The 13,768-nt window shown below is 36.3% G+C and overlaps 1 protein-coding gene across 9 annotated transcripts in view; it reads left to right on the forward strand.

The window, feature by feature from the left end:
* The window catches only part of LOC134675522 (protein lap4), a 99,259-nt gene that overhangs the window by 25,243 nt on the left and 60,248 nt on the right, over positions 1–13,768 (forward strand). For 8 of the 9 annotated variants that reach the window (XM_063533814.1, XM_063533831.1, XM_063533788.1 and 5 more), the window contains exons 3-9: positions 1,532–1,700; positions 7,613–7,733; positions 7,829–8,121; positions 8,226–8,471; positions 8,861–9,030; positions 10,638–10,727; positions 12,123–12,229. In XM_063533814.1, the coding sequence (XP_063389884.1) occupies positions 1,532–1,700; positions 7,613–7,733; positions 7,829–8,121; positions 8,226–8,471; positions 8,861–9,030; positions 10,638–10,727; positions 12,123–12,229 (1,196 nt within the window). The remainder of the gene's footprint in view (positions 1–1,531; positions 1,701–7,612; positions 7,734–7,828; positions 8,122–8,225; positions 8,472–8,860; positions 9,031–10,637; positions 10,728–12,122; positions 12,230–13,768) is intronic. The other variant, XM_063533794.1, reaches the window with a different exon arrangement.

Here is a 13,768-nt window from a genome sequence, read left to right on the forward strand (position 1 = left end):
CAGACGGGTCGTCTCCTACATTTGCTCTGTACTGGACAGATTTAGTTGAAAACATACATATAAAACATACGTAAATAGGTGACCCGCGAAAATGAACAAGTAACATGATTAACCAGAGAAGAGTTCCGAACTATGGTAGCCGACATCCGTAGAGGATATGGCACCTGAAGAAGAAGAAAAAGTTTTGAAAATTATATCGTGTGATATATTACGGAACCCTTGAGGCGCGAGTTCGACTCGCACTTGGCCTTACTCTTTGTCTTACTTAAATTGTTTGAATACATTCTATACATGACTTAATAATTAGCTCCGTAAATAGAGTCTGTGTGGAAAGAAAAGAGTCGTTGAATGTATGGGGCCCAATACATTCCACGACTCTTCTCTTTCCACACAGACTCTATTCACGAAGTAAGATACAAATATTCTCGTAAAATTCATTTGCTTTTTAGCCCTTGGACTCTTAACGTTTAACAAACTTTGTTAACGTTATCGTAAAGAACAGACGGTCTGATAAATATTCTACCAAAGTTTATTTTATAAAGCTAAGAAATGAACAAATATTTTCTTTAGCGAACAAATTGTTCTTCGCTTCTTTTAAAAACGAATTAAGTAACGCGAAAACTTAATCTCAGGCAAATTGTATGATAACATTTCGAGCTCCTTGCTTTTGTATAATTAATAAGTAAATTAATTTAAAAGTAAAGCTGGTATCTTGTCCGTGTGCCGAATACGTCAGCCTTCGATTACCATAATCGCCCAGTCAAAAGCATTTCGAATGCTGAGATCGTTTCGCGATCGGTGCCTTTTATAGTCATCATTTTCAGGCCATGGTTTTGAACCTGCCTGGCGAGTCAGGTACAAATCATGTACATTCATATTTATTTTATATCAGTCTGAATAACTACAATCGAGTACAATGAAATCAGAGTCACTTTGTATGGAAATTCTATACAAAATGCCTCGTTTTATAGACGTATAAGTAACATGCACAAACCTGTATAAAATAGACATTCTCTTCTTCCTGTGCCGTCTATGTATGGCACGCCAGTTTGGCAACCATCATAGCAATCTGAACCCAACACACATCAGCTGTGAAAAGTGATATCGGCACTTTAAAAAAACTCATATCTTGTTCTGTCAATCAAAAGAAAAATGTAATATCTATCTAGAAGTGTGAGACACGACATTTTTCCAAAGTAGTGCCGATGTATCACAGGCATCATTAAACAGTAATTCTTTTTAGACCTACAAACCACTTGATAATGATTTCAGCGGTCGGCAACCAGCGGCCCGCGAACCTCCCACTTGCGGCCCGCGAGCCTCCCTAGCTAAATGACAATGTCTGATAAAGTCATAAATATTAACAAAGTGCGGCCCGCGACCCCTTCGTTGACTGCTATGTGGCCCTTGGCTGCTAAAAGGTTGCCGACCGCTACTCTAAATGCTGATAGAATTGTCTGATAAACATGTAAGCCTGCTACAACAATTTTTCGGTTATTCTACCACATGTTAATAGCCATTGTTTCCCCAGATATTCCCGACATTCCCGAGGACATCAAGAAGCTGCGGGCGCTGCAGATCGCGGACTTCAGCAGCAACCCGATCCCGCGGCTGCCGGCCGGCTTCAGCCAGCTCCGCGCTCTCACCGTGCTGGGGCTCAACGACATGTCGCTCACCAGTTTACCCAGTGATTTTGGCAGGTGAGAGACTCCCGCTACATGTTTTGCTTACAGTTTGATGATACCCTAAGGGCTGATTTAGACGGCGCGCGAACTCGCATACGATTTTAGTTACATTGCGGACTGTGGATTACGTCCAATTCAACCGACCAATCAAAACCCGCAATGGTATGAAACTAGCATGCGAGTTCTCGCATCGTCTAAATCAGACAGACGTTACAGATAAAGTTAGACGGCGCACCCGATAGCAGGCATAGTTTATGATTGATGCGACTGAGGTGTCATAGCTAGCCCTGATTTAGGCGAGTATTCGTTATATTGACCGCTCACTACCTATCTATAGTTAATAAGATCGAAAGTGCTACCGCAATGAAGAAATAAATCATTAGAAATTGACATTAATGACCACCGCTAACATAGTACGTAGGTAGCTATTAGGTACTTTTTGTCTCAAAACGACAAAAATAATCATCTAATAAGCAAGTAGTAATAAGAAAAGCCTCAAAGTATGTTATAGTACCTACGTACGTCGTACATATAGTCCATATAGAATAAATCAAATAATTTATTTACTATAAATATACATTCTACATGTATACCTATGTGCAAATACCAACGTAAGTATCAACATATTCCATTTGCTGTCAGATTTTTGCATCAACAATGCGCTATGTATAATAACAGAGGTAGGTACAATCGCTTACGCTGACGCGCCATGGCAAATGGTTTCTTTAGTAAATGACATAATGACGCGACGGTAAAAAAGCCAAATCTTTGTCCGAGTTGAACTCTTAACGACTCTAGAATCACTTAGAGATCAAAGCAATTTATATCGGTTAACTTGTGTCTGTGAAAGTGATTGTCTGGTTTAAAAATATGTACAACGGGATTTGTATGCTATTACCTGCCTTACCTGGGTCTATATATGTATACATAAACGCAAGTAGCTAAGTAGGTATGTGCATGCGAAAGCGAAAGTTTGAACGGGAAAGTTTTGGAGCGGTCGAGCGAGCTTGATAGGTGGCTATACAAACACTACGGTAAATTCACTTGTATGCCTATATTATGTACCTATAATAATCATGATCACGTATTATCGCTGAAATAACAAAGCATTCCGATTTGTGTGATTCATCACTGTTTATACTTTTCTCTCCGTCGTACTAACTCTGTATTCCAAAACTATAGCTTTTTAAACTACATTTCTTACGCCAGCGTGTCTTTGTATTATAGTTTGTTAACTGAATTCTTTAGTGTGACAAATAAGGTCAGTGGTCTTTATTTCGTAATACTTGCTTATCCAACCGAGAGCTCAGCCATCAGCTTTATCGTAAACAATAGAGACAATTAGAACATCATTATCTAAAAGACTTGCTCATTTCAACGGCCTTTTCAGTATAATTAACGCATATAGTTTCATAGAATTATGTCTTGCATTATAGTATGTATAAGAATCGAGAACAAGTGGTTATCTTGTCATGAAAGGTGATCCTGTACGTTCAAGTTTTCTGTCACCGTCAATGTCGATTGGTCACGCTTGAGATGACTAATAATATTGCTCCATATATCGGTACTTATTTATTTATCTTTATTTTATTATAGTCATACTAGAATAGTATTGAAGAAATACTAAATAATCTAATCCTTCTGCAATTGTAAGAAAAATATGAGCTAAAACAAGAATGTAGAATCACACTGAGATAACAGAGAATGTACATTGTACAAAGGTACTAATAACAATAACCAAATGTACGTGGAGACATGAACTCTCATTATTTACAAATACATATCTCACAGATAAAAATTGGTAAGTCTTCACATGCACATTCAGGTCGTACAGCAATGTCTGACAAATGAGACACTTCCTCAGAACTCTTCTACCCGTGGTGAGGGTTCTTGAAACGGTATCTGTCGGGCCGGCAAGTGGCGACAAGCATCTGACCTCATTGAAATATTCCACATATCGAAATGTATAAAGAAATCTTTCAGATCGTTTGTACTACAGCGTTTTTCGTTAGGACCGTAGTAATATGACTAATCCCAGTGTGCGTTCAAAGTGCGAAGCGATGTTTATGTTATGTAAATATGTATGAGCTATAGCCGAAAAACTGACATCAATAAAAAGGTTCGAGTACTTCGAGTGCCATGGATATTCGCTCTTATTTACCTTCTAAGGTGCACCCTGCAGAGGGGCAATTTTCCACATAGCGAAAAATATTTGTTTTACCCTTCGTTGTGCGTGATCCAGCGCGCACTTTTTCGTTCTTATAAGCTTTATTTAAATTGCAATGTATGTATAATCTTAAAAGCTAAATTAGACCCACGTATGTAAGTTGGGTAACAGGTAACAGTGCAATATTATTTTACCGTCGAGTTGATCTGATGATGGACACGGGAGGTGGCCATAGGAACTCTGTGATAAAACAACGCAACCTAATTGTGTTTGTGTTTGTTAGAATTGTCTCGATGAGTACTAGTTGCCTTGCCTGACTTGCCTGTTGAAAGAAACGTATAGTCAGTGATAAAAGCTGGTATCAAAAATTACGTTTTGGACAAAAAACTTATTATCATGCTAAAATTATGTATGTCTTTAGTAAGAATTAAAAAAAATAATTACACTGTGTAATCACAGCTTAAACCCAGCTTTATTATGATTCTAATAAACCTAGATTTCGAATGCCAATAAACCGTTCTAGTGTGGCTATTGCGGTCCGGTAAGACGTAAACAAAAGCGCCTATTTGTGTGAGCTGTAGACGTCATTCAAAAAACTAAATAATGTATTTTTTGTAACGTATATAGGTACTCATCAAGGGACTGTGTATAATTTTAAATTGATAATAAATAGTTATAAAACTGGTAAATAATAGATACACAACATAAACTGAAATAAATGTCATATACTTAGAAAAAAAAAGTAATAATAATAATTTAGGGCAGCTTGTGGCGAGCTGTTGGGGAGTAACGACCCCACGGACCCGAGTACTCCCGAGAGTCGGTCAGGGTCTCCGTCTCCGGCGTGTCTTCGTCGGTCGGAGTGGACCCCAAGGAGACCCGCAGGACTCTCAGCTCTGGCTTGCCTTAATTGGCCGTCCAGAGAGGAGTCGTTAGAGCTATATGCTCCAGGGGTGGAAGTGAAAGATGCATAAGACGCGAGTTGGCACAGTGGCTGTTAACAGCCACTGGGTAGAAAGCGGCGCACACCTCTCGACACCCCTGAGCCGCTCACACCGATGTTGCTCCTGGTCGTCTTTACGACGGCAGTTTCAGGGGCCCATCTAGTAAGCGGCGAGTCATCGCCTGTCTCGATGACGGTGTTTACATTGTTATGGCAGGTGTCCGGACCTCTTTTACAATAGCCCAGTCTCATTGTCCACCCAAACATCAATCCATAAACCGGTATACTGTTCACTTCTTCTACAATAGTCCCAATGCCTGCTGCGACCGGTTCACGGGTGTCTATTGTTGCGCCTGTGAACGGGTTCCAGCAGGCGTTCTACATGACATTAAAACTCTCCAAAGGGCCTCTACGTGTTGGATCTATATCCCCACGCAAGCCTATCAAAAGACCGGGATTTATAGGCCCGTGAAGTCCAAAAAGGAGAAACAATAATTTAATAATCTTGGACACGGCGCGGATAGTACGTCGGTTCCTCTCTCTGCAGCCCTGACCACCGGTAGCTTGGGCCTTGCCCCGCTGCTGGCGGCACCCTAGGTTAGGTTTTTTATAATGTGTTTATATGTATTTTTTATTGTTTTGTTAGTGTTTTTATATTTTACTTTTATATTTATTTATTATTTATTTAATCTTTATTGCACAAAAGAAAAATCTTATAGTACAAAAGGCAAACCAAAAAACAAAAGGCAAGGCAAAAGGGTAGTATATTCATATTATAACAAACCTAACTTAAGACGAAAGATAAATAAAGCAAACAATAATTTAATAAAAAAAAAAGGAATAAAAAAGTAATAGTAAAAAAAGTAGTAGTAGTAAAAGTAATAGTAATAGTAATAGATTCGGTTCCTCTCTCTGCAGCCCTGACCACCGGTAGCTTGGGCTTTGCCCCGCTGCTGGCGGCACCCTAGGTTAGGTTTTTTATAATGTGTTTATATGTATTTTTTATTGTTTTGTAAGTGTTTTTATATTTTACTTTTATATTCATATTATAAAAACCCTAGCCTAAGAGAAATGATGAATAAAGATAATAGTAATAGTAAAAGTAGTAGTATAAAAGTAATAGTAATAATTTAATTTGTTCAAATACTTCATTGATACACAACATACCTAATTGAATTAGTTAAGTAAGTGCATACTCTCATTGATGAGTATGAGTAAAAACATTTCGTTTCTCTTGTAAAGTCTTAAAGCATTTAGTAATTGAAGCATTAGTTGCCACAGGTTTGTAATGATCGTAATGGAATAACCAAGTGTAAATGTACAAACGCATTGGAATGACGTCGTTGATGAATCACGCTAGGTTGTCGTACTTGCGGTTCGGAGACTAACGGAGGCACTAACTACGACATCTGCCTAGGAATGCTGTTTCAAGGCTCTAAGTATTGAGCGTTAAAATAAATATTGTTAGTCGGTAAATATTTAAACAATTGGTGCTTGTAATACGCAACGTCATTGAAGTACCAGTCCTAGAATAATATTTTTGTCCTCTCCCCGACTACAATTGGTGCAAAATCTAACCATCGTTTTTTATGTAAGTGATTAAGATTATTTGATAATCCAGTTTTAAATAGCATAGTCCACCTTAATAACTGTAATCTAATTTTTAGGCAATAAATGCTCTTGGTTAAAATGATTCTAGTCAAAAATTCATCTTCTTGCTTGAAACCCATGTGAACGTCCTCGGCCTACTTCATTGTTACCGACAAACCTAGAAATGAGTTTAGCACCTCTTATCAGTAACGTGTTGTTTATGCGAACAGTTTAACGATATTTGCAGTACGTGAAACACGTTTTATCGTGGCTAGTAGCTTTAACTGTACCGTTTTTAGCATACAGACATTGCAAGCATTTATTTTAAGACGTCGTATAACTGGTTCTGATTTAATTATACTACCGTAATAGGATTTATGCTGCATAGCCTACATTCTTTACCTACTGATAGAAATATTATTTTCTTCAGTTTGAAAAATTTATTCCCAGACAATAATTAAGTACACTCTACAATAATTACATTATTTCGTCTAACTTTATTGATCGTTATCATTTATTATCCAGATCTTAATGACACGCGCTAGTAACTTACATGGAATACGAGTATAGGTAACATATGAATTATATGTACAAACTAAGTGTGTATAATGTTAATTATTCTATCACAATAAGTTCGGTTAAAATGCTTTTTTTTTGCATGGAGCATCATTTGAATTTAATGTTGATGGTTCTCTACAGTTTGAATGGAAGGCCAAACCGTAAGAGGTGAACAATGTATTCGCATATGCCTGTCACTGTCATGAATTGTCAAGCGTTCTTATTTTCTAGATACATGACGTAGCCTCAGCCATTCATTTACTTTTGAATATGATTTGACTACAATACCAAAAACATCATTGAATGGTATTTTTTTACTTTAATAATAGAATATATAGTATTTTATACTTAATATCTAATATATCAGTAGGTAACTGTTAAGTAATATTTTGTGGATAATTCAACTTATTCATACAGTAGCGTTTTATTTAGTATTAAAGTTGACAGAGTACCGGTACAGTGCAGTGGGAGTCCAAACGACACCTAATGTCAGCAATTCCATTGTGTTTCCACCTCGCTGACTTGTCTCATCAAACTATTATGTCATATCATTATGGTAACATACTGACAGACATTGAATTTACTTAACATTGAAAATGCATACGGCCATACGCTTTTCGTTAACAAGATAGCGATTGTGTACTTATCCTTTTTTATTTTCATTTTCAGTTTGATCTCCCTTCAGTCGCTGGAATTGAGAGAAAATCTGCTGAAATCTTTACCCGAATCCTTAAAAAATCTAACCAAGCTAGAGAGGTTAGATTTAGGAGATAATGAAATCGAAGAACTGGTAAGAAACATTTGTTTTCAATATTCTTATCTGTGAGTAATATCGATACAGTATTATGTTAAGATAAGTTAACATATTTTCGTGTCACTTTTCAGCCTGGGTTTATCGGAGAGCTGCCTGCGCTGGAAGAATTGTGGTTGGACCATAATAAATTACAATATTTGCCGCCAGAAATAGGCAACTTGAAGGCTCTTATTTGTCTAGACGTCAGCGAAAATAAACTAGAGAAACTTCCAGAAGCAATTGGTGGGCTCTGTTCGCTAACAGACTTGCATCTCTCACAAAACATGCTAGAAACGATACCGGACGGTACCGGAGAGTTATCCAAGTTAGCTATACTAAAATTGGACCAAAATAGATTACATACGTTAAATGAAAATGTAGGAAGGTTAGTAGGATAATGTTTGTTTATATTATATGTATATTATGTCAATTTTGTTAGTTTATTTTACTGTTTATAACTAATCCATTATCCTCTATCTTATGTTTCAGGTGTACAAATCTACAAGAACTTATTTTAACGGAAAACTTCTTGACGGAACTGCCTAAATCTATAGGGAATCTCAAAGAATTAACTGTACTGAATGTAGATAGAAATTCCTTAGCAGAAATACCATTAGAAATTGGCAACATGTCGTTGCTGGGCGTGCTGAGCTTAAGAGATAACAAATTAACGAGATTACCTAATGAATTAGGTAACTGTAAATCGTTACATGTGTTGGATGTTAGTGGGAATAGGTAAGGAAAAATATCTAGTTCCGTGTATTATTAGTTCATTAAACTTATTTATTTACATCATATAATTAGTCTCTAAGACTCGCGCCACGCGCCATCTACCTGCCTATAATTAAAAAATCTGTCCTTAGGCTCCTATCAACCGAGTAGACTTAAATAGGGGGTTACTTAAACTTAAATACTAAAGAGTTCCGTGGGTCGGAGATATTCCATAAGAACCTTCCGCACCATTTAAAAAATATTTCCTGAAGGCAATCTTCGCTTATCCAGCATTGTTCAATCAACTTACATGTCCACTCTATCCCAAAATCGATTGACGTCTGACTGTCGAAGTATCAACTTAAATTAGACAACCAGAGTTTTAAAAATAAAACTTTTCTGTCAAATTGCAGGTTGCAGTACTTACCGTATGACTTAGTGAATTTAGAGTTGAAGGCTGTGTGGCTGTCAGAGAACCAGGCGCAGCCGCTGCTCACCTTCCAGACTGACAATGACGAGGCCACGGGGGAGAAGGTCCTCACATGCTTCTTATTGCCGCAGCTTAGTTACACACAACAACCTGGTAAGATTATATATATCACAAACAACAATTTACTGTTTGCCCAATTCAAAAAGAATTCACATGTTAACAAGCAGTTATAAGTATTTTAGCAGGTTTTAGTGTAGATCCATATTTGCCAGGTGACTTGTTAAATGTAATACGATAGGTTATCGACTGGTCCCATTGATGGCGAATTTTATAATTCATAAACACTTCTCCTTTCTTGGCATTTCCCATAGTTAAACGGTGTCGGATTTCCTTATTCCGACCGAACGTGTTGACATGTTTGTCGTTAAATTAAATGGAATTGCAGTTTTTGTACTACATTTAAACGTCACTTGGTATTTAGCGACCATGAACTCATTCATTCCCGTGGACAAGTATATCATTGCGACAATCTAATTCGTTTTTTATCGCTTTCGGTGTCGTGTGTCGCATTTCACTTAGATATTTAGTTCACATTTTTATTTAAGCACCTAGCTTTCATCACGTTTACCTACAATTGCACGCCACATTTGTGGTTTTTATTACCGCAGTGAAATTAAAATTGTGGACATCATACAAGTTTAACTATGAGTATGTGAGGTGTGCAATAAAGAGTATTGTATTGTAATATTTATGATAAGTATACACAACGTAATACAATATAAGCATACCATTTATTTTGAAGGATGTGTCGAATTGGTTACCATTAATAATTTTTAATACAAATCCCAATTTTAATTTTACTTATTATTATTTTTTTTATAAAACAAGTTGTATCGTCAAGATAATTCATATAAAATATTAAATATATAATTTCCTTATGGCTGTGGCTATTTCGATCAAAGTTGAAACAACTTCGAATGGAACGATAGGTAAAAAAGCCATTTGGTGTTTATATACAAACAAACACCTATGTTAGTTACATACAAAACAAATTTAGATTCTTCTTTTCACCCGATCTCGGCCTGTCTAATTTACCAAAATAAATAATGCTGATGTCGAGAAAAGTGGATTATCTTGGCGGTACTACTATAAATTCTCAATACGATGTTTTCACTGTAACTTGATGCGGGCTATAAGTAGATGCCATCTTAATATATTTAAAAAAATCATCTTATAACTACAACGTTACGAATTGAACCCTATTACGCTACTAAACTGAGATGACAGTTGCCACCTACATCAGGCAATGATGAAAACATGGTAGGTCATGATCTTCAAGAAACCGCGCATTCTATTCTAATCTCAATGTTATTTTGCTGAATGGTTATTTTTGCATAATGTGACGGTGAGCATATGTTTAAATGTTGTTTTTGCATATGCTTTTGTGCTTCTGTTTAATTCTGCTTGTGCCAGTGGCAATCTGCAATTACTAGACCTATTAAAAGTAAAAAAACATCTAAAATGTCTAGAACCCGTGCAGTTGACAAAAAACTTCAATAGGATGATATAAATCTTGTCAATTTTGCTTTTAAATCAAGTAAAAAAAGAAACCGTACGTAATGTTTTTTAAACTGTATTATTTATGTTAATCGGAATTAAGAGCTGCTAAATTGCAGATTGCTTTTGGGACTATGTTGTGTTTTTCGTTTTTGCTGTGTAAATACTAAATGTCCTTTTGACACTTGTCACACCATAAATAGAGCTGGATCACACATCAGAGGTCGGCAGTGGACACTGGTTCAGGAATCACAGATTTAATTCACAGTCCCAGGAACTAGACGCGGACAGAGGTGAGGCTCATCTGAAATATCTCAACGTAAACTAATTTTGTGTACTAATTGTACAAAATATAGATTTAACTACACCGCCAGGAGTTAGGGGTACCATTACTGTAAAAATGTAAAGCTTTTGTTAATATCTGCTTTATTAGATGCACAATAGTACAAATATGAATATAATTTTGCACAAGCACAGCACCTCTTTCTATTATACTAAGAAAATTTATAAAAAAACTTATTGTTCATAGGTATACAGATAAATTTACGAAAGCTGGCATAAATGAAACAAGTGAATTATGTTATACAGAATGGCCCAAAAATACGTTGATTATTTTTTTTCTGCGGCATATAGTTGATAATTTTACCAAACGTTTGCGTTTGTGTATCAAAGCTAAAGTAGACTATTTTTAAGATAACGCTGTGTTTTAGTCAAAGAGGTAAAGAAAGATAAATAATCCTAAAAAATATTTGTTAACGTATTTTTGGGCAACCATGTAGGTATGTCTATTATAATTAAATTACAAGTTAAAAACTTACAGACAGTGTTGCCCCTTATATAATTATATGTCAGTATTTCCATTTACGCCAACTTTGGGGTTAAATTGTCAACTTTGACGTTTCTGCTTTAAATGTTATCTCGTATTTTCATGGTACGGTTCGCTTTCATCTTTTCAAAGCGCTTTTGTTTTGTTGTATGTTATGACATTTTGCCTCCATGTATGTTTAATAACGAGATGGCTAATAGTAGTGGAGTGTGCGGCGTGTAAAAGTACAGGTAATAGTAGTCGTCTAGTTACTTGGGGAAAAGTGAGATTTACATTTACACGAGAAATGAAGTATAAAGTTTTTGTATCATCTACAAAGTTCATAGACAATCCAGTATTATAGTTAGTAATTTTGTCTTAGCGAGTCGTACAGTCAGCCAAGAAAGTAGTCTACCACTTTTCGACTCTATCAGTCAGATGATAGAGTCGAAAAGTGGTAGACCACTTTCTTGGCTGACCGTACATTCAACATAGAGTCTGTGCGGAAAGACAAGAGTTGTGGAATGGATTGAGCCCCATACATTCCACGACTCTTCTCTTTCCGCACAGACTCTAGTTATTATTAGTTCTAGACAAGAGAACATAAGACGCATAAGGTAGTAATATATTTATTTTGTTGTTCCAAATTCGAAATAGTAGCTAAGTTTATCAAGCGCTGACATATGTCAATCCAGTTACCATAAAACGTACGGCGCCGTACAGCGCCATTTACCTACTTGTCAAATTTGCGCCTACATTATTTAACGTTTCTTAGTATTTATTCCTATGTTGTCAGTAGTATCTACTTACAGCTAAAAAATATTTCATTTATATATTATTTTTAACATGTATCCAAATATGCTAAGATCATCTGTTTCGCCAGACACAAGTATGCGCGAGCGGGACTCCGACAGCGAAGACTGGGAAGAGAAGGAGGCTTCACGCACGCACTCCGTTAAGTTCACGGATGACGTCTCCGAAGCGAGAGAGGTGAGCATTTGCTGTTGTTACTTGGTGATGGCGACCGTCTGCCGCTGTACGCGTAAATCTCTCAAAAGCACACACGCTTACAAATCGCTCCGCTATGACCTACCTCTATGCTTCCACAATGTAGGCGTCACGATCAGAAAGAGATGCATAGATTTACGCTGTTGGTTCAGAAGCGTCTCACGGAGATGTACACGGCACAGGGCTTATATAGCAATAAGCTCGTTACTAGTAGCTTTAGATTAGGACGAAAATGTAATTTGGGTTGTGTATATACCGACACAACTGTGCATGAGTTTGAAGGGTATATATGATTTATGTTAAATGTTTCGTTACTTAAGTATAACATGCTTTAGAATTGTCATTTAAAGGTTGACTGGTTGTGGAAATTTATTTACATTATGTTTTACTTATTTTTCTAACAATTTTATTATTATTTAAAGTATATTTTTATATCCGTATATGTGCAATAAATTATTATTGTTTGGTGTACATTAAGTTTTATTTTCTTTACCACTTTGCCTATCACGGTATCCATAAAATCGTAACTTTATGATGGCCAGCATTAGCCACAATGATAATCATCATATATTATAAGTCCACGTCATCCACGTGTCACTTATGTGTTATGTACCGAAAACTAGATTTATTTTTTTTATTTTAAAATATATTGGCATACATTTCATTGTTACCTTGTTACGCATTCTATGGATGAAATATACTATAAAAATGTTAATAAGTATTACATCCTGTATGGGCCAATATACGCAGACTAAATTTTTTAGGAATATTTTTCTTACTTAAACGTCTTTCAAAATGTCATTTGAAATAAAAACTACAATGATTTAATGATTTAAATGGAAACAAAACGTATTATCTTCAAAATATTCTCCTTTGACTATGATAGACAAATGCAAACGTTTGTTAATAGTAAAATGATCAAGAATAAATATGCGCGGTAAAAATCTTTGTCAGCCTATTTTTGGGGCAACATGTATTTACTCCGATCTCTAGCACAAAGTCAAAGGTATTAAAGATTATGAATAAAAAAAATATTTTATAAAGTTTGTAAAAACAGCAGCCATAAAAAAAAAACAAAAGACTGCTGCAAGCATTTACAATCTGATTATATTATAAGATACAGTTGTAAACCCTTTAGCGCTACTTGCACCATTCCACTAACCCGGGGTTAACCGGTTAAACCTGGAGTTACCATGGTTACCAGTACTTTTTGACACTGGGTTAACGATTAAACCGGTTGACCCTGAGTTAGTGGGATGGTGCAAGTGGCCCTTAGGATAGCCGATGTCGCAATATATTAGAACGACTGTAGGAATAACTTTAACCTTTTGACTGCCAAAGACGTCAAATGACGCGCGCGCCTACATACCAATATTAATCTTCGTGCATTCCTATTAGGTCGCCCACAGAACGAAATAAAGTAGATAGAGTTAGACCAAGAAAAGTCTGCAGCTGCTTTGATAGCCCACGCAGTGCATGTGTTATTTATACGTCATAATTTCATAGAAGTTTGACGTTTAA

This window comes from Cydia fagiglandana, chromosome 2 (assembly GCF_963556715.1).
Source record: "Cydia fagiglandana chromosome 2, ilCydFagi1.1, whole genome shotgun sequence".
Taxonomy (NCBI): Eukaryota; Metazoa; Arthropoda; class Insecta; order Lepidoptera; family Tortricidae; genus Cydia; species Cydia fagiglandana.